General features: G+C 39.4%; 3 protein-coding genes across 6 annotated transcripts; all 3 read right to left on the minus strand.

Annotated features, from left to right (window-relative positions):
* Nucleotides 1-2270: 2270 nt before the first annotated feature.
* LOC104437937 (guanine nucleotide-binding protein alpha-1 subunit) lies at nucleotides 2271-9997 on the minus strand. 4 transcript variants are annotated; one of them, XM_010050983.3, is made up of 14 exons: nucleotides 9687-9997; nucleotides 8245-8424; nucleotides 8009-8081; nucleotides 6729-6766; nucleotides 6531-6620; nucleotides 6310-6387; nucleotides 6039-6146; nucleotides 5804-5905; nucleotides 5092-5147; nucleotides 4336-4470; nucleotides 3807-3900; nucleotides 3577-3636; nucleotides 3416-3495; nucleotides 2625-2802 (listed from the first exon to the last, which is right to left on the minus strand). In XM_010050983.3, exons 2-14 carry the CDS (start codon nucleotides 8329-8331, stop codon nucleotides 2625-2627), a joined length of 1179 nt encoding a protein of 392 aa, XP_010049285.2. In that variant the 5' UTR covers nucleotides 8332-8424; nucleotides 9687-9997. The 4 variants fall into 4 exon arrangements, with proteins under 4 accessions (XP_039165991.1, XP_010049285.2, XP_010049284.2 ...); XM_010050982.3 differs by having other exon boundaries at nucleotides 9683-9997; XM_039310058.1 differs by having other exon boundaries at nucleotides 8245-8496; nucleotides 9683-9997.
* Nucleotides 9998-12218: 2221 nt separating this feature from the next.
* LOC104437938 (2-hydroxy-6-oxononadienedioate/2-hydroxy-6-oxononatrienedioate hydrolase 1) lies at nucleotides 12219-14720 on the minus strand. Its single transcript, XM_010050986.3, has 4 exons — nucleotides 13996-14720; nucleotides 13815-13910; nucleotides 13235-13302; nucleotides 12219-13038 (listed from the first exon to the last, which is right to left on the minus strand). Exons 1-4 carry the CDS (start codon nucleotides 14656-14658, stop codon nucleotides 12579-12581), a joined length of 1287 nt encoding a protein of 428 aa, XP_010049288.2. The 5' UTR covers nucleotides 14659-14720; the 3' UTR covers nucleotides 12219-12578.
* Nucleotides 14721-16203: 1483 nt separating this feature from the next.
* Nucleotides 16204-19193, minus strand: LOC104437939 (2-hydroxymuconate semialdehyde hydrolase). The gene is made up of 4 exons (XM_010050987.3): nucleotides 18475-19193; nucleotides 17563-17658; nucleotides 16879-16946; nucleotides 16204-16568 (listed from the first exon to the last, which is right to left on the minus strand). The coding sequence occupies exons 1-4, from the start codon at nucleotides 19108-19110 to the stop codon at nucleotides 16445-16447; spliced, it is 924 nt and encodes a 307-aa protein (XP_010049289.2). The 5' UTR covers nucleotides 19111-19193; the 3' UTR covers nucleotides 16204-16444.
* Between the last annotated feature and the right edge of the window lie 468 nt (nucleotides 19194-19661).

Here is a 19661-nt window from a genome sequence, read left to right on the forward strand (position 1 = left end):
GTGATATGTTGTCGTATTTAAAGCTATGCATACGGTAACATCGGAAGATACGCAATACAAGTACCGTGCGTATTGTACTTCACATTCGCAAGCACCAGCAAAATTGGAAGGTGGTTAAAATTCTTAAATGCGAGACTGCGGGTTTCTACGTGTTGATTGCCGTGGAAATTTAGATTAATACTGGCCCGTGAATGTTTTGCAAAGTCAAAGATTTCGTTTCTCTTTTTGAAAACAATCACTTGAACTAATTAATCAACGAAAAATATTTTCCTTATTGACAATAATTTATGTCCGAATTTTTGTAAATAATGAAAAAAAATTCATTACATTTCTTTTTTTAAGCAACACAAAAGTGCATTTTTAAAAAGGAATTTTTAAATTATTCATTTTTCGCGAAACTAGCAAAATCTTAATTTTATGAGCAAAATAAAAGAAGTTTTGAATAAGAAATCAAAAAAGGAGAACCCCATGTCTATCCAGCTTTCAATTGCCATGTAACTGTAAGTTAGCTAACCATATGCATAATATGGTTTTGGCAATAACATAAAGAGGGAAAACAAAGTTTCCTCGTATTGTTTATAAGAGCTCCTTAAGATCTGTTTGATAATCATTTTGTTCTCAAGAATAATTTTTACTTAGAAATTATTCTTTTTATTTTATTCCCTACACAAATTTTGAGCATTTAAAGTATTTGATAACTATTTAAAATTTCTATTTTGAGATAGAAATACTTTTAATAAGATCTTAAATTCTTTTGTGAATTAAATTTTTTTGGTTAATATCTTGAAAAACCCTAAATTGACATACTTGTGACAAATTTATCTCAAGCTAATTTTTTTATCATGAAAAACTCCAAACCGATACACTTGTAACAAATTTACCCTAACCGATTATAAAAAACCATAAACTAGTATATTTGTAACAAATTTATCTCAAACTAATTTATTTGACTTCAAATTGTTATATTTGTTACAAATATATAATTTGTTAAATTAAATTAATACCATAAAAAATCACAAAAATTATATAATTGTAATAAACAAAGAATAAAATTCCCAATTGGTATATTAATCAACTATTATGTATAATTCAATTTAATAATTTAATAGTAAAATTTAACGAGAACTAAAAAATGGTAAATTTATCACAAATATATTAGTTTAAGATAAATTTGTCAAAGATATACAAATTTGAGATTTTGATAGTCAAAAAATCAATTTAAAATAAATTTGTTGCGGATATACTAGTTTGAAGTTTTTGGAATATTAACCCTAGATTTTTAATAATTTTATTATACTTTTCTCTTCTTTCTTTTTCCTTTTCTTCTTCTCCTTCTTCCTTTGACTAGTCGCCACCGTTGGCCAAGCTCGGCCAAATGAGGGTCCGCAACCACGTTGAAGGTCACTAGCCTCCAACGAGGCTTGGCCTCATCAACCAAGCCTCCCGGCAATAGGGTTAGGCTTGGCCTTACTTTGGCCATGCAAGTTCGCCTAGTCACTGATGATGCTTTGACCTCGCCAAGTCACTGCAAGGGAGACCTCACTGGTGACTAGGCAAGCTTGGCCTCGCCAAATCTAAGCAAGGCTAAGCTTCGCCAGTGGCTAGGCAAGCTCGACCTTCTCAAATTAGAGCAAGGCCGAGCCTCACCCAACCATGAGGGAGGCTTTGTCAATAAGGGTCACCCTCATCGGGGGTGGGCGACGCTCCGACGAGGTCGCTCACCCTCGTCGGCCAATTGTCGACTTGGCCGAGGTTGGCAACTAGCCAAAGAAAGAAGCAAAACAAGAAAAGGAAAAAAAAAAAAAAAAAAAAAAAAAATGGATTTGATTCTAAAGTTGTTTTAAAAAACAAAGTGACTTTTTTTTTTCTATTTTTAATTCTATTCCAAATCTATTCTCAAAAACAAAAAAGTTATCAAACAGATGTCTGTCCTTTTTTTATTTCAACAAACAAAAAATAAAATCAGACACTATTGGCCAGCTAATTACCATTCAGGCCCTTAATTTCCCTACAAAACTGATTCATATCACCTGTGAAAAAATGGACAAAGGAGCTTTTTAAGAGAACGTGGACCACTGTTGCATGTACCAAACCCTCTTGCCAAAAGCAAATCCGTCTATAAAACAATGAGAAAGAACAATCAAAGTTGGTCCAATCCCCAAGTCAAGCATTAGCTCTCAGCATTCTGATTCGAAGCTCCGGCTTTTCATTCTAGATTGAAGAGTTCACTCCAAACGTTATCTGGTCTGTAAAGTCAACGTCTGCTGATATACTTCCACTTATTTTATTTTTAACTTTGAGGGCATTCTTGAATCATCTGATAAAAAGGCCCCCAAACCTCGAGGGAACGAGCTCGAAAGATTGCGATACATGAACAATGATTTTACAAACATACAGACGGTAAAAACAGATTCCCAGAGTACTTTTCCAGGGTAAATCAAAGAGAAAGACAAAAAATAAGCAATGAATATTTTCAAATCGATCGTGCATTTTAAGTAATGAGAATTCAAAAATTCTGAGCCTGAGAAATGTGGCGAACCTTGCCTGCTCCGACGGCAGTATGCAAAACCTCCGTATCTCCAAGTGTATTATAGATCCTCCTTTTCTCAAACCGTGTTCAATTGTCATAACAGACCTGCCTCGAGGAGATTCCTTCTTCTCAAAGTCTCATCTACGAGCTTGAAAGTCTTCTTAACGAGTTTCTGATCGAGTGCTGTCGTTCTATAGATCTTAAAGACCCGGTCCATCCGCTCAGGGGCTGTGCACTGGTAATATAACTCCTCGAACTTTTTCTTCACGAATCTGAAGGCAATGAATCGTGAAGAGCAATTAGCCACAAGTAAAAATGTTTATGAGCTCTCATAGAGCTCTTATTTAACTATAACATGCTTTGAAATATCAGAAGATAAAGTTCCATGCCTATTAATGTCTCATGTGTGAAATTAGTGCCCCCAGGCGCCCATTCAGAAGACGGAGAATATAATACAGAAAGAATCAACATCTTATTTCCACTAGGTCAACTAATCGATATGCATGTAATGCCATTTAGTTAAATTCAAGTAAGACGGACCTTTGCAGGTCAGGAAACTCATACTGCCCCATCAACTATACATACTCAGAAGTTTTTTTACTTCTAATAAAAGTCTCACTCAGTGAGAACAAAAGAAACCTTCTATTTGAGCGCTTGATATAATTATGCGAGACAAAATAAGTACTTTTTTTCCCTGAACATCTCTGGGTTACTAGGAAAGAAGCCAATTATTCCGTGTGATATTCAAAGGACACAATTTCCCTCATCCACGGTTGCCATGGATTTCAATGGTTCATCTTAGCATAACTACCCATTCAAGCATGACAGTCTAGTTTCTATCACTCACGTCCGATCTGATATAACAAAAAAACCATAAAGGCTTACTCATAAGCATGTTCGATCTCTTGTTTCCCGGTTGAAACTGACTCGTAATCTTTAAACCACTCGCAAACATTTAAAGGAACCTGCACAATGTAGACAACTAAAAATGAGAGGAAATGGCTTTCGACAACAAGATTACTTGCTAAGGCCATATCACCTATTACCTTGAGAACTTTTTTCTCAAATATATCAAACTTGTTTAGGAACAACATGAAAGATGTTTTCTGCAGGCAAATAAAGAAGCTAACATAAGCACATACAACATTAACCATTTATTAGGCGTAAGAACTGATCCTGAGAAAAAGAACAAACAATTAAACAGAAAAAAGAAGAATACTGCTAGAAAGAAATTTTCTATGAGATGATATCATGTGATCATGCATAGAGACGGGACCTCAAAACAAGGTTGCTTCAACACCCAGTCAAAAAGTTCCTTGGTCTCCATCATCCGGTTCCTGTTTTCATCCTCAAAGAGTGTCTGATCGTACCTGAACATTGCAATGCAGTTTTGAATTCAGGTATAAGTTTGTTGTCTCAATCATACACTTAATTATAGGGTTGTCAAAGGAATTGAGAGAACAAATAGAAAAGAAATGCACAGCTCCCGTGATTCAGTGCCAAACAAAGGCAACAATAAATCATCCACATTCCTATAACAGACTTGTGCACCATCTCTAGTTTTGATTATATTCCAGATAGATACAGACAAGTGGTGAGTTTTAGAAAGCAAATGCAATAATTTCAGGACCTAGCAAAAAGGGAAGAACCATCTCAGAAGGCAGCCAATACATTTACGCACTATGGCTATCAGATCAGGAATCGAAACAGGACAGTTAAGATGTTGTGGGCAAGAAAAGGTCAAAGCTATAGTCTGCCAATGTAAAGGCTCAAGATGCGCGGACACCGTTGGGCAAGATGCTTACTCACTGATGGCAGCACAGAAGATTACAGCTGAAACACCCTCAAATAAATGGATCCATTTTCTTCTCTCGTTTCTTTGGCCTCCAACATCAAAGAGTCGATATACTTCACCACTTCTTTTATTTTCCCCAACAGGACTGCAAAAGTCATGTTCAAACCATATCAATGCATTTGTGCAAATTCGATATGCTCCACCCATAAAATATAAATGTTTATAATCTTTCCAATGGATAGTGCCATGGTGGCATAAAATTTCACTCCTATGTAAACATAAACATCTGTCGATTAATGTTACTAGTCATATAATATATGCTAATCTATAGACAAGTATCCTGCAAGTTTTTCTTTAGATACAAGGATAGAGGGCATGACCATACAAATGATATTATAGGACATATTGCAGCTGAAAATCTTAAAGTGGACTGCTGACACATGTATTAAAGACTAGAATACTACAAACCAGAGAGTCCTCAAAAGACAAGTACACTAAGAAATCACGCAATTATTTTCAGAAAGAGGTCGTGCCAGAAAAGTGCCTGTCTGCCATTGAGTACTTTTCAACATCAGACATAAAATTGTCTCGAATCGACTGCTTCCGTTGAAGCAGGAACGGCTTCTTTTGTGTTAGATTGTTGAATGGAATAGCAACAACTCTAGGAACAGTTGCATTGACCTTTTGGGACATTAGAATAAAACATCACAAAAAGAACGAGAATAAAAGGTTGCCAGACCCAGTATCTAAGCAACAAAATATTCACCTGAACTGGATCTCTACGACACCAGTAGTGCGTACTCTGGCATAGAGAACGTCATCCTGCAAAATCAAAGTACCTCAGGAGACAGTGAAGAAGCACCGACGAGAACTAGATTAAAGAATAATGCATTGTATTAATATGGAAGCAATCAAACTAACAGTAAAATGGCACTATCCAGGAACAGGAGGAACCCCTGAAACAAAGTGACCCTAACAAGTGGAGAAAACATCCAGCATAATTGACACAGAGTGCAGAGAGAGAAATAACATAAAGCATCATAGCAAGGTAACTCCTAGATCTAGTGATCCGCCTTTCTCATGGTTCATTTCTCTGTATTGCTCAGCCCAAAATCAACCACAATGCTTCAACAGAACTATGGAAACATCACAGGGCCTCTACCCAAAACAGCAAGTGAAACCTCAGATGCAGATGATGGAAGACCTTTTTTATCCTAATCATGTTCTTGCTGGAACCATTTTACTGAAAGAGCCACTTGTTTCAACCTTTTAAGTTCGTTTGTGATAGTCAACCAACTCACATTGACGTGCTGCAATCGTAGAAGATCTGTCTTAGAGTGTTACAGAGATATGGCAACTTCAATTGCACAAAAAATAATGGATTGTCTATCAACTCCATACAAATTATAAGGATCGTATCTTCATTCTTTCTACAATGACAGCATGAAAATATAGAGAGCATGATGAACATCAGATACCTTTGTTGGGACATAATTGACATCAGAAAATCTTTGCAGGTTCTCCATAAAATACTGAGCACAGTCAGGAACTTGGAACCTATAACCACAGGTGAAAGTTTCCTACAGCATAGGAGGTAAGAAAAGAAATGATCAGAATGCTTCATACAGCAAATTGTCAATGCTGAATTGAGAAGGAAAGTCATTGCTTTTGAAGCAATACAATCATTTCATTTCAACTATAGGAAATAACAACCTGAATTGCGTCATCTTTCCACAAACTTTCGATCTCCTTAGCAAGCTCTTTAGTGAGGCGTGGATAATCCAGCCTGCCTCCAATTTCCGACAATTTTTCTCCAATTTCCTGTGCAAAAATAAAAGTTTACTTTTGGTAGATTTAGCAGAAAAGCCAGTTTAGTTTTTAAATCATCTGGTAGATTCTATTTAGTTATTGTCTACAAATGTAATGCTTCAATAACAAACTAAATTTTTTTTCGTAGACACTAGAAAAGGTCAAGCTTCAAAACCTTGTTCTCATCGGCTATGATGTACTTTGACGAATCTCCATCATTTTGAGCCAATTCCTTCGACCCATCATACAGTATCTGTTCATACATATTCACATGCATTTAAAACAAAGGATATGGCTTGTTACATGATTCTTAGTGCAGGAATTACACCTTATACGAATCTAAGGTGCATTATGCAAATGGAAACTAACCAACACACCCTTTCAAGTATTGCATACTTTTATGGTCTGATAGACATTTGCATGTATAACTGGGACATAACTCTTTAGTTCAGCCTCATCAAAGCCAGTTTGGAACAGAAGTTTTATCTGCACAGGATAATGCACAGTAAGAATCCAATGTCGGGACTTTCACTTGACATTGTAGTCCAATTTTGATTGTGGTGAAGACCTAAAAGACTAAAACATAATGCATACCTGCTTGAAAATGGTAGACTTCCCTGATTCTCCAGCACCTTTACACAAAAATATGAAAAAATTCGAGTTAGCCAAAAAGTTTGCATCTAAGTTAATTGATACAAATGGAAGAAGCATTGCATCGCTGAGTTTATGAAGATGAAAGAGGCAAAAATCATTGATTTGACAAATTTTAGCTTATTCAGGACAAGAAACTTCACACTTAAAGGGACGAAAGCGCATTAGTTCCCTGAACAATTAGCTGGCATAGAGCATCCAGCCAAATCAAAGGCAGGTTTCTTGTGCTTATGGCATCATGTTTTCCACTTAGCATCTTCTAATGAGTTAGTAAAAGGACATGACAATGAGCCTCAGTTTTCTGAGTTCTCATAGTCAGTGGGCTCAATCAAAGCAACCTAGCGTCGTTAATACTTCAACAAAGCAAAAGTCTCTAAATGAGGTCTACTCCCAGCGTTTTGAAGGCAAAAGTAATCTAATGAAACTGGAAAAGATTAACAAGATAAATACTTTATGATAACAGAGTATTTTCCTCATTAAGTGGGATGGGATGGCTGTGGGATCAATTTGTAAGTCCTCTGACCACCTTTTTATAATGGAATATCTTCCTATTAGTATTCCACACCCAAAACACCTTGAACAATATTCTCTCCTCTCATTTTAAATAGGTGATGTTGAAATATTCCACATCCCTTGACCACGGGTTTTATATGCTCTTTATATACATGTAATCTCCCTACACTTATCTACTTAAGTTTTTGGATTAAACTTTATAACATAGTTTGGAACCAGGTTCTACCCCAGTTTATTTCAATAAGTCCCCCCCATTCATCAAGTTGCATTTGTCATACTTAATCGACTTGCACGTAAGAGGAGGTGTTGAAATATAGGTTGACTAGGGTAATACCACATTTTTCCAAATACAATTTTCTTGTACTGCAACTTTCTCCAATATCCAGAGATCCATCAAAACGCCCATTTTCTCATCATCCTGATCAATAGTAAACTTATGCATGGAATCTAAACACAAGTTTAATATACCAAATGCTCCATATACACTATTTAAAAGTCATGGCATGCATACAATAAGAGAGTAGCCTCAAAGTCATGTTCAACATAAACCCAACTATCTTCTCGCAGCATAAATGATAAACATCATCCACACATATTGCCTCTCTTTGGACCTTTTACATGTGATTTTGATATCTCCACATTTTTATATATCTAGTCCAATCTCTTTCCAAAAATCTAACCAAGTAAAGGATCATCAATTTTATCTTTACCAAGTAGAAGGAGCTTCTGAATGTGCTTTTCAGCCTTTGTTTCTTGCTCAATCCGTCTCTCGATTTCCACAGCCTGTAATCAAAGATGCACAATCAAAATAAGGGATTACAGCAAGGGAAAGAACCATTAGTTAAGAACAAGCACAACTTTTTCCTTTTTTCCGGTCGAGAACAAGCACAACTTGGCTACTCAGCAATAGGGCATATTTTCAGCATCCAGCTGGTTACATAATTACCTGTGCATTCTCTTCTGCATCCGCGTCATGATACCCATGGTGTCTGCTGCAGAGCAATCCCATGTTTTCAATGAAACTAGACAGCATAGAAATAGCAGCTATCAAGCTCACCAACTCGGCTACCTATTTCCTCCTACAGTTCCTGGTCATAATGTGCGCTAGATTGGCTAGAATTTGAGCCTAAAAGGAGCCAACACGAAATAATCCCAATTAGAACCTGTTCAAGGGAATACTGCCACACTTGACATCAAACTGCAAGATATGTTCTAAGTCAGTCCAGTCCTGGATTTCCCAAGCCAAATAAATTTCCATTTGCCAAGAGTACAAGAGTACCATAATTTTCAGAAAAAGTGGGTTGCAAGCCAAAAACATGTCAATTCTTGGCCTCAGGGCCTATTATTAGTTAGACACATTTTTTCCCAACCACACAGGAAATGATTCCAACCTCCTACTAACGTAAGTACCCTCGCCTATTTTCCTCTATATCAATAGGCTGTTCGGTTCAGCTAGTAAGAAGTCAAGGTACTTTCTTACTTCCACCACAATGAAAAAGTTAAGAACGATTTCTACAAGAATTTAAACATCCCTAAGTCATTTCATAAAAGATTTGACAAATTTTACGATTCAGATAAAAGTCAAACCCCAGTCTCTAAGAACAGAAGTATAATCGAAAATATAGCAAAACCCATTGCAGAATTCCAGAGGGGAGAAGCCCCAGCCAACAGCAGCACGGAAACACTCAAAAATTTCCAGACACTTAATCCCAAAATTTACTAAATCTATTCGGGTACACCCATGTCTCTAATCAACTCAATGAGTAAGGATTCTGCTGGCGAAATGTAGAACAATGCCTCCTCTAGTCTATTCTCCTTTCGTTTACCACCAACATAGCAACCAATTGCTCGCAATGTAAGCTCATTGTCTCCCTCTCCATCACTCCGATTAACACGCCACCGCAACCTCGCGACGACGACAGACTTCTTCAGCCACCAGGGAACGAAACACACCAAGCGCAACACGCAACCCAGTTCCTTTCTACAGCCAAAACCGATAAAAGTTCCTCACAATTTAAGCTCAGAATGCAGCCGTCGCCCGACAACTAGCGACCGCCCCGGAGAAAGCTCCCTCCCTCGCTCTCGCGGACAGACACCCGGCGACGCTCTTCCTCACAGAATCCGCCAAAAACAAAAGCAAAAAGCCATTTTGCGGGGAACCCAGAAAAGAGAAAGGGGAAATTTCCCAGCTCCCCCTCCGCCGCGCCGCGAAAATCCGAGCGGCAACGCTCGAACCCGAATCGCGCCCCCGGCCCAAAAACCAGAAGAAGCGGCGAATTCGGAGCTCGATCTAACGCGGCTTCCGGGAAGAAAAAAAAGATCGAAATGCACGGGAACCGAACAGAAGATCTAGCGCAGCATTCGAGTGAATTGAGCCGGCTCACCTACCGCGCCGGCCAGCCCCCCCCGAGCTCCCTCGGGCGCGGAGGAAGAAGCAGAAGCGCGAGCCAAGAACTCCTCCCCCCCCGGATACCGCCTGCTCAGAGCACACCCAAGAAAAGGCGAGCAGCATAGAGAGAGAAAGCTAGAGAGAGAGAGAGAGAGAGAGAGATAATCTAGTTTAGTTTGCAGTGGGGACTAATGGAGGAGGAGGAGAAGCTAGAGAGAGAAAGGTGAGGAGGAGCGAGAGAGGGAAGCGAAGAGAGAAGATAAAAATGGCAGCTTTGCAGAGAGAGAGAGAGAGGTGGCGGAATTGGGAAGAGATGGAAGAGAAAAAAACGCGAAAAAGAAGAGAGAGAGGAGCGCCGAAAGCTGCCACGGAGCTTTTCGGTATTCGGAAGATTGTCTCTTCGGTCAAAGGTTGGACTCGAACAATGCCAAAAAAAACACTAAAACATATTCTCACAGCTTCCCCCCCACCAAAAAAACAAAAAAACAAAAAAAAAAAAACATTTTATTAATCCAATTATAATTATTTGGGAAGCAAAAAAAAAAAAAACCAATTATAATTATTTAAAATATTCATGGTGCTCGTATGCCGAATTCGTATGTGTTTTCGCTTCTCTTCGTAAATTAATTATCCAAGGGACCACGATCACTCATATCAATTGTGGATATTGACACGAATAATATATGAATGTTGGTACCACCACTTCTTCCATAATCCTTTGCTAGAAGAGAGGAGTTCTGGGCGCACGGGATCTTAAGTGCGATGTTAGGGTAGTGAGTCATCCGCTAGCGTCGCTCCAGGGTTTACCTCCGTTACACCGGGCCTATCGAGCTATCCATGTTGGTACGGTGTGTTGAGGTGGTGGGTCCTCCGCTAGTGTCGCCCCAGAGTTTACCCCTATTACCTCGGATCTGTCAGGTTGTCTGTGTTGATACGGTGCGCGGATTCCCTAGGTCAAAAAAAAAAAATAAAAATCTGAATTTTGGTTTAATATATAATTCGATTCATGAATTTTAGTCTAATATATAATATGGTACTTGAATTGTTAATATATTCATTTTAGTCCATGAACTTTTGATATATTCTATATTGAATGAGCCTAAACCTAGAATCAGGAAGGACGTAATCACTTTCCTGCAGATATGCCTTCTCACAGTGGGCAAACCTCTTTTGTTCAAACCCTTCAAGAGACAGTTTTTTAGCAGAAAACCACTCTGATCTATAGTTCAGAGCCTAAAAACACGAGATGTTAGGATGATAACGATTTTAATTATTTGAGAGTTGGAAAAGAAGAAAAAATTTAGAAAGCCATTGAGAGTTTCACAAAACAATCATTTTACTTCGAGAAACTCTGCCAAAAATTATATTAAATATATATCAAAAGCTCATTGACTAAATTAAATAAATTAACAATTCAGGAATCATGTTGCATATTAATCTAAAGTTCATGAATAACTTTTAAAAATAAAATTTCGGGGATTAAATTATATATTAAGCCAAAATTCAGAAACTTGTTTGTGTAATTTTTCCTATCGATTAAAATAATCATTTAGTGAAAATTAATTTTTATTATCTATAAAAATTTCATTCCCAAATATCTTTGCGGGCGACGGAGTATTTATGTACACCGTCTCCCTCTTCTTAATAACTCAAAGCTTTTTGAGTCAAACACGATTCTGCCCTGCTCATGCTCGTCCAATTTCGCATGCTAACTCCTGACACGGCTCTGTAATTTTCCTCCTTTGTTTTTCGCCTCGACCGGGCCCGCTCACTTTGATCAATTAACATTGGCGTAGAAAGACATCGCTGAACGGGGATTAATCGAGAGCTTGAAAAGTACAAAATAATTTAACATGATCAATCAATTAAATTAATTAATTTCTTTTTTTTTTTTTTTGGGCATGTGAAGAGGGAGGAAAAGGAACACTATTCATTGACGGCTAATGTTAAGGAGAAAATATTGGGTGGATTTTAGATTCCACGTAAGCGAAATGTAAAACCATTCAGAAGTCGACACGTGGAGGGCACCCGCCCTCGTTCTCCTTGTAATATTTCAGAGGCTTGGACTGGTCTCCGCCCACCTTTTTTCTTTCCCTTTCCTTCCCTCTCTTTTCCCCCCTTTCTCCCCACAACCGCTAAAGTCCATCTGAGGAAGGTTTTTCCGGTGCGGCGCCGCACAAGCCGATACGATGGTGCCGCCTTATCTCCGCCGTTGATTCATATTACTTTCGAAGTCGTTCAGATCAAACCAATTTTTCCCCCACTGCTCTACGTTCTAATTACATAGCTAAATTATTGAACAATAATCTGAGGTTCGAATGTTTCCAAACTTCTTATTTACATATTATATATTTCCAAAGTCGGACCAATGCATAAGAAAAAATGTTAGGATGTTTAAATATTAATGCACGCATTCATATGACAATTTAAGCTTTTTAGATAGCTTGCGGTAATTCTATAGAATTTCATAATAAAATGGATCAAATAAATGTGACAAACGGAATGAAATAGGTAAAATGTAAAAAATAAAATGGGGATTATCGAAAGTGCTCAGTGCTTATTGAGATGCAAATTGTTAGTGTTTGCTGCTCCGAGACTTCAGTCTTCAAATATCAAAATTACAAATATTGGGAAAAAAATGCTAATATCTATTTTTATCCCTTAGAAAAGGTAATATAGCTCATCACCAAATTCTATCTATCTATACATTATTTTCAATACGAAATTAAAAATTCGGGTGGCAATATATGGAAGAAACCCGTCTAACATCATAAGCATAGTGATTATTGTCCTTCACGAGTGCTCCATGTTTTGTGCCCCTGGTCGCAATTCGTGAATCGTCAACGCCTTTCGTGCGGAAACCCACTTCGCAACTAACTTTTTTGGATCGATCAAAAAATTTCGCCTCTAAATTCAACACGCGCATCGGTTGAAAAATAGACCCAAGTAGAAAAATTGGAACGACCTCGAATCATTCGATTCCAGACATCGCACGATGCGACATCGCGGGGCGGATATTTTGTTAAATTAATCGATGCCATTGAAAATGACATCATTAATGTTTCGTGGAAAAGCGACAGATTTCTACATCGCGCACCTAACTCAGTGGGGCATGAAAATGGAACCAACCGCACAAAATTCACCCACTTTCCGCAATAATTTAATCGATTAATAATTATGCAGGACGAATAAGATAAAAAAATAAAATATTTAAAAATATCTTTATGTCGGAATCGCGGGGGCCCACGTAGGAAACTCTCCACGATCTTGTTGAACTGTGCCGTGTCTTCAAGCTGCGGCACGTGCCCTGTGTCCTTAATCACCTCCAGCCTCACCTTCTTCCCCAGCAGCCTGCAACAACCAAAAATAAAAAAAAAAAAATAAAAAATATATATAATTGCATGAAATTGCTAAGATTACATTTTTAGTGACATGATTTAATATTTTTATTGCATGACGAGTTAGATGACACGTCGCGAAAATGGCCTAGATTTGATCTTCTAATTAAATAATAACGATATGAAAGCAAATATTTTGTAGAGCGTACTCCTTGAGTTCGTGCGCCATCTCCACGGGGAATATCCGGTCATTTTCTCCCCATACTAGCAACACATCCTGCAATATATTTTATATTAAGTCATACAAGAGTGTGAAAAGAAAAAAAAATAGTATAATTCAATATGTAATTTAATCTCTAAACTTTAGCGTCCTTGTACTTTTAATTTATTTAATGTACGTTTAATTTATTTCCGAACTATATGAAAATATTCAATACTGTCTATCCTAAATATGAATTAATAGAAAGTCAAACATTTTTATACAATTCAGGATTTCCATTGAACATGTACAAAAAATTTAGAAACTTCATCAAACAAAAGAAAGTTTAGGGAAGACATTGTACATGATATTGAAATTCATAAATCACATTGTACAAATTTTAAAATTTAGGGACCACATTAGGCAAATTTAAAGTTTAGAGATCGTATTTTGCATTGTTCAAAAATCCATGGACAATTTGGGTCTTTATTCTTAAAAAATTAAATGTCTTATTTAAAAACGGAAATTCCATTTAACATAATAATGACGTCATATATGATGATGATGATTTTGCAAGTTATGAGCAGCACCTGTTGAAGGGCAGAAACTTGAGGCGTGTCGTCCTTTTCAGTGGTTAATCCCGTCAGCAGCTCTATTTTTTCCTTCCTATTTTCCGAATACAATCTCTGCAAAAAAAAAAATGCAATTATGACGTCAATATTCGCAAACTCGGCCCCAAAAAACCGACGATGATTAGCGGTGCTTAATTACATGGATCACGTCATTCAACACGAAATCCGGCACCATGATCGAGACCCGCCGGGACACGGCCATCCCCAGGAGCCGCCGCATGCTCGCGGCGGTCTCCGGCAGCATGACGTCGGCGGGCCCCCCTCCCCCGGCAGCGGCTCCGGCCCCGGCCCTCTTCGCCATCGCCTCGCCGTCGCTCCTCCTCCGGTTGATCCCGGAGCTGGCGATCACCGCCCTCTCCACCCTCTCCGGCCACATCCGCGCCATGTGGTACGCCACGAACCCGCCGTAGCTCGTCCCCACCACGGCGTACCTCTCCACCCCGGCCTTCTCGAGCAGCTTCCCGACGGCGGCCGCCTGGAACGTCTCCGACCGCTCGGCGGACCGCGTGGCGGACCCGCCGAAGAAGACGAGGTCGGGGACGTAGACGTCGAACGCGGCGGCGAAGTGCTGCGCCTGCCGCCGCCACTGCCAGATCGCCTTGGGGCCGAACCCGTGGAGGAACACGAGCGCGGGCTTCCGGGCGGCGGCGGGGTCGGGGCCGGGGCCGGGGCCGGGCCCCCAGAACTGGAGCGTGGTGTCGCCATCGACGGCGACGGTCCGCTGCGACAGGCCGGACCTCCTCAGGCAGCGGCGGAGGTGGCGCTCGTAGAGGGCGACGGGGCTGAGGAACGGCGGGAGCATCGCGGCGGCGTCGGGGCGTGGACGTGGGAATGATCCATGGGGAGCTTTCCTTTTGATGGACGAACCGGCGATTTTGTATGGCCGGCCGCGAGAAAAGGCCCTCGATATTTTGGAGATATTACGGTCTTGCCCCTGTTTCTTCATTCGGCTCTCCGTGACGTAGATGTGCGTCATCGGGTAATCGTTTCCGCCGTGATCCTGCAACATTCTACGTGGAAAAGTACGGTCGATAAAAATTTAGCCCTAAAATTTTTTGAATATTTTATTAATTCCATATGTTTTTATTTTTTTATTTTTTATTCTCTTTTCCTTCTTTTCTTTTTATCTTTCCTTTTTACGTGGCTGGTCCTATGTAACACGACCTCTGCTGGCTGGCAATGAAAATGAAGGAAAGGAGAAGAAAAATAAAAATAAAAAATTCGCAAAAGTATTTAAAAATTAAAATAATAACCACGTCAGTTTCAGTCATGTCATATAGTATTGTGGATGTCCATGTTAGTGATTTTAGACCTAAATTAGCCAGATAAACTAATTTTGTATAAATGTGAAATTTTTAGAATTAAATTGATAAAATTAAAAGTTTATAACTAAATTGGTACAAATGCAAACAATTTAGAACTTTTTCGGCACTTTTTCCACATTTTACATGCGTAATATCTTATACGTGCGTATATATGTGTGTGTATATATATACACATTTTCAAGAAATTGTCTTATTTCATAAACTTGATTTAGGGTATTTTTAAATTAATAATATCCAACATTTTCTCCTCTTAGTGGTCACTTAATTATTATCATCACTTACAAAAATACACTATAAAAATAATGTGCTGAGGCGGCCAAACCTTTTTAGTCAGCATTTGTTGCATTTACTCCATCGCCTTTACTTAGGACAACAATTTTTTTTTTTCATTTTTTTGTCGCCCTTGGTATCTAGGGCAACAATTTTTTTTTCAACGCCTTAGATACCGAGGGCGCCTTCATAACATTTGTTACCTTTAAAAACCAAACGCGACAAAAAAAAGGTTGTCTTGTTTAAAGGCGACATAAGTCATTTTTACCACAATAGACCGGTCAAAGACGATAAAAAAATCTTCGTTTTTGTCGAGTTTATGGTGATAGAAGTTGGTCATCTTAAGTAGATTTTAGGCCAAATTGACGCCAAAGTTAACAATACACGGATTTTGTCACTTAAGTTTTACTTAAAATGACAACACTCTTAAATTCTAGCGCATAAGGGTATGATTAATGGCGACAAACTTAAGAATTTGTTGCATTTAGTTCACTAGAAAGTGACAAAATTGTACCTTGTCTCCTTTGGGTAATCTTAGGGGACAAAGGTTAATTATGTCCTCTTAGTGTGTCTTTCTTGTAGTGATGGACCAAAAACATAATTATGAGCTCAACTTAGATTAAGTCATCAATAATTTGAGGTTGGCTCGACTCTACTCAAAGCAAGCCGTTCTATAAAGTTGAGCTCGGCGGATCATGTTGTTCTCGAGCCAATCAGCTCTCGGCTCGAGATCGTACTTATAGACGTCAATATACAAAAGCATAAAAACATAATTACTTTATTAGATTATAGAGGACACATAATCGAAAAGTGCTTAGTATGCCTTGGACGAGCATTACGTCGGTTGGGATTGCAAAGGTGGAATTCCTAGAGCAAGTTACCCACCTGCTTAATCCCACAATAAAAGCAGCAAAAAAAAAAAAAAAAACAGAGCTAACAAGCAAGCATTACTTAGAACTAAGATTGATTAGTCACATTACAATGTAAGAAACCCTAAAAGGACTCCTCTTCACATAAGAAATCCTTGAGGATGCTGTTGAACCGCAGCGGGTCTTCAATCTGCGGCACGTGCGCCGTGTTCTCCATCACCTCCAGCTTCACCTTCTTCCCCAAAAGCCTGAAAGAGAAAAAATCAAATTTGTTTCCTTCCTAAATCACATCGGCTTCAATTTCTAATTCGATCAAAGAAATTTGATTTTAGGGTGGCTAAATTAAACTAGAAATTTTAATGAAGCTGATAGACGTGTTAGTCTGATTGGGTCGTGATTAACGTAATCGACACATCTCATTCTTCAAACTAGAAGTTTAATGAAGCAATAGGTATATTGATCTGATCAGGGGTCCACAATCGACGTGACCCAACAGTCTCCTAACTTTGAACTAGAAATTTAATGAAGTGATAAATATGTTGCGTAGAGCATACGTACTCCTTGAGTTCAGTTGCCATTCGCAATGGGAATAATTGGTCATGGTCTCCCCAGATCAACAGCACATCCTGTCATAGTGGGACAATTTGAGATTAGTGATCCATTGGAGACATGTGAAAAAAGGGCAGCTAAATATGTTATTTGAAAAAATTCTATTGTTCCATCTAACAAAATGGGTTTTCCTGTTCCTGTCCCGGTAGATTTCTAAAAGAGTCGTTGGTAAGTGTTAAAAAGCTGTTAATCGAAAAATTGCCCGTCGCTTGATCTTCCTATTTATTGTGGAAAACCTACCGATATTTTATGAAATCACAAACTCTTGTTTTGCAAATTTTGTCTTTCTTAACAATGTTCTTAGCTTTACCAACTCTTACGTGAATTTATCAATATTTATTTGAGTGACATGCTAATCTTACATCGGCAATTTCACATCATAGTTAGTATATTCGGAGAGTTCGGTAAGTTATGCAAATAAAAATTGACCAGCTAATGCCAAAATTGTTAATTGATAAACTATGCAAAAAAGTGTTGGCAAATTCATGAAAGTGCAATAAATTTCCAACAATTTATTTGGAAAAAGTCATCAGACAATTTTTCAATATAAGTAACAGTAAGATACATACACACACATATATATGTGGGTGTGTGTGTGTGTGTGTGTGTCTTGAGGTTATGGGGGTAAATTACCTGTTGAAGAGCAGAAATGCCAGGGTCCTCCTCTCTTCCAAGGGTCAATCCCTTGAGAAGCTCTATCTTTTCCTCCCTTTTTTCCGTATATAATCTCTGCAATTTAACGAGTCACTAATCAAACCCACCTCTACATTATGGACTTTATATCACATCATATGAATCTAAAAGTAAATCAAATTTTCTTTTTTTTCCCCAATTATTCGTCCTTTCTTCCTCATTGCCAAAAGACGACAAAGATTAAGAGAAAAAGCATTCATGGAGTAGGAAAATGCACATTTAGGGGCGTCAATCTTTGCATGCACATTATCCTTTTGTGAGTCCATCCAAAATAGTCCTGAGAGAGCGACAATTTCAAGTGAGATTCCAAGCAAGACACCATGGTCCCCAGCTTTTAAGGGATGATTCTCAGAGGAACTCTCCTAGCAATTTCCTTCAAGAAGGTACAAACCCTTACTCTCTTATCTCACCAGAAGGTGGTGCAAACTCCATAGCCAGATGATTTCTGAGCTAACTTTAGTTAATGAAACCTTGAGCCATGATGCTTTTAGCTTGTATTGAATGTCATCTTACCCACCTTGAATTGAAGCTTATCTACCTTTTAGATCCAACAAGACTGATGAAGTCGCGACTCGCCGACACGGGGTTCGCAAGACTATGTCACGTTATTTACTTGGAGAAGCGAAAAACAGATAAAAAACTATCGAAACTTAAGAGTCTTGGCTAGCCACCTCGCTCGATTATGAAGCTTGAACACGCCTTTTCTTCTTTCACCTAATCGCTTATACTTCTATATCTGTGACTAATGTTGGGTGATAGAACAATGGAATAGTATATTGATAACAAAGTATAGAAAAGCGAGGATGAATGAAACGAGTTTCTCGGAGAATCAGAGGAGGAAACTGCACTCACATTGATGAACTCGTTCAAAACGAAATCCGGCACCATGTGCGCAATGCGCTTGTACACGGCCAGATCCATCAGCGTCCTCAGGTTCGCAGCGGTTTCCGGCAACATGAGGTCCTCGATGTTCTCTAGCTTGGCCCTCCCCAACAACTGCTCGTTGTCTCCCTTCTTCATGTTGACCCCCGAGCTCGCGATCACCACCTTCCTGATCCTCTCGGGCCACATCTGCGCCACGTGGTACGCTACGAACCCGCCATAGCTCGTCCCCACAACGTGGAACCTCTGTAAATTCAACTTGTCAGCGAGCTTCGCCACGGCGGCTGCCTGGAAGACCTCGGTCCTCTCGGCGGACCTCGTGGTGGAGCCGCCGAAGAAGATCAAGTCCGGGACGTAGACATCGAAGTGAGGGACGAGGCATTGGACCTGCTTCCTCCATTGCCAGAGACCCACGGGGCCGAACCCGTGGATCAACATGACGGGAGTTTTCCGGGCGGTTTCTTCGGGGTTCGGGCCCCAGAACCGGACAGTGGTCTCATCGTCAAGCTTCAGGGTTTGTTGCGAGAGGCCGGCGTTGGCAAAGCAGCGGCGGAGATAGGTCTCATACAAGGTGACAAAGCTGAGGAAGGGTGGTATGTTTAGCATTTTTGTTCAAGAGTGTTCGTGAAGACTGCTAAGAAAGCCAGGAAGGAGAGGAGAGGAGAGGGAGGGAGGGAGGAAAGAGAGGGGGGTGGTTCTGGTTTCTTAGGTGAAGAGAGAAGAGAGACGCTGACAGTTTTTACAGTTGCTTTAGGGGAGACTTCGTTTGAATTTGAGCCGCTGAGTGCGTACTTTCTAGCTGGTATGCGAGAGGCCCAATTGGCGGATTTCAGCACCAAAGTGGCTGGGCAACCTATGTTCTCTTTATGTCCTTTCTTTCTGGGTAGGTTAACCTATATTCACACGATCCGAGTGAAATGCAAAAGACACCATGCATCTTATTATTCGACTTTGCATTTAGAGAAAGAAGATCTTGCCTAAATTCATCCTTAAAGGGCGCATTATCCTTAAACTACGGCAACTGTTTAAAGAACAAGAGACACGAATTTGGCACTGTACTATGATTCGTGGGTTTTCCACAAAAGATTCGAGCTTGCCTCTCTCTCTCTCTCTGTGAAAACCCTACGTGCAAGTGCTCGAAGAAAGGGAGGTTTTCT

The sequence above is a fragment of the Eucalyptus grandis genome, chromosome 3, assembly GCF_016545825.1.
Source record: "Eucalyptus grandis isolate ANBG69807.140 chromosome 3, ASM1654582v1, whole genome shotgun sequence".
Classification (NCBI taxonomy): domain Eukaryota; kingdom Viridiplantae; phylum Streptophyta; class Magnoliopsida; order Myrtales; family Myrtaceae; genus Eucalyptus; species Eucalyptus grandis.

Coding starts and splice junctions, on each gene's coding strand:
- LOC104437937 (XM_039310057.1), bottom strand. CDS start 8,331: ATGCTGTCTAGTTTCATTGAAAACATGGGATTGCTCTGCAGCAGACAC. Junction 6,767..8,008: donor TCAGAAGCTCCTTCTACTTG/GTAAAGATAAAA, acceptor TTTTGTGTAAAG/GTGCTGGAGAATCAGGGAAG. Junction 6,621..6,728: donor AGTCTACCATTTTCAAGCAG/GTATGCATTATG, acceptor TATCCTGTGCAG/ATAAAACTTCTGTTCCAAAC.
- LOC104437939 (XM_010050987.3), bottom strand. CDS start 19,110: ATGCTAAACATACCACCCTTCCTCAGCTTTGTCACCTTGTATGAGACC. Junction 17,659..18,474: donor TTTTGAACGAGTTCATCAAT/GTGAGTGCAGTT, acceptor GTTAAATTGCAG/AGATTATATACGGAAAAAAG. Junction 16,947..17,562: donor GCATTTCTGCTCTTCAACAG/GTAATTTACCCC, acceptor CCACTATGACAG/GATGTGCTGTTGATCTGGGG.
- LOC104437938 (XM_010050986.3), bottom strand. CDS start 14,658: ATGCTCCCGCCGTTCCTCAGCCCCGTCGCCCTCTACGAGCGCCACCTC. Junction 13,911..13,995: donor TGTTGAATGACGTGATCCAT/GTAATTAAGCAC, acceptor TTTTTTTTGCAG/AGATTGTATTCGGAAAATAG. Junction 13,039..13,234: donor ATGGCGCACGAACTCAAGGA/GTACGCTCTACA, acceptor TGGTTGTTGCAG/GCTGCTGGGGAAGAAGGTGA.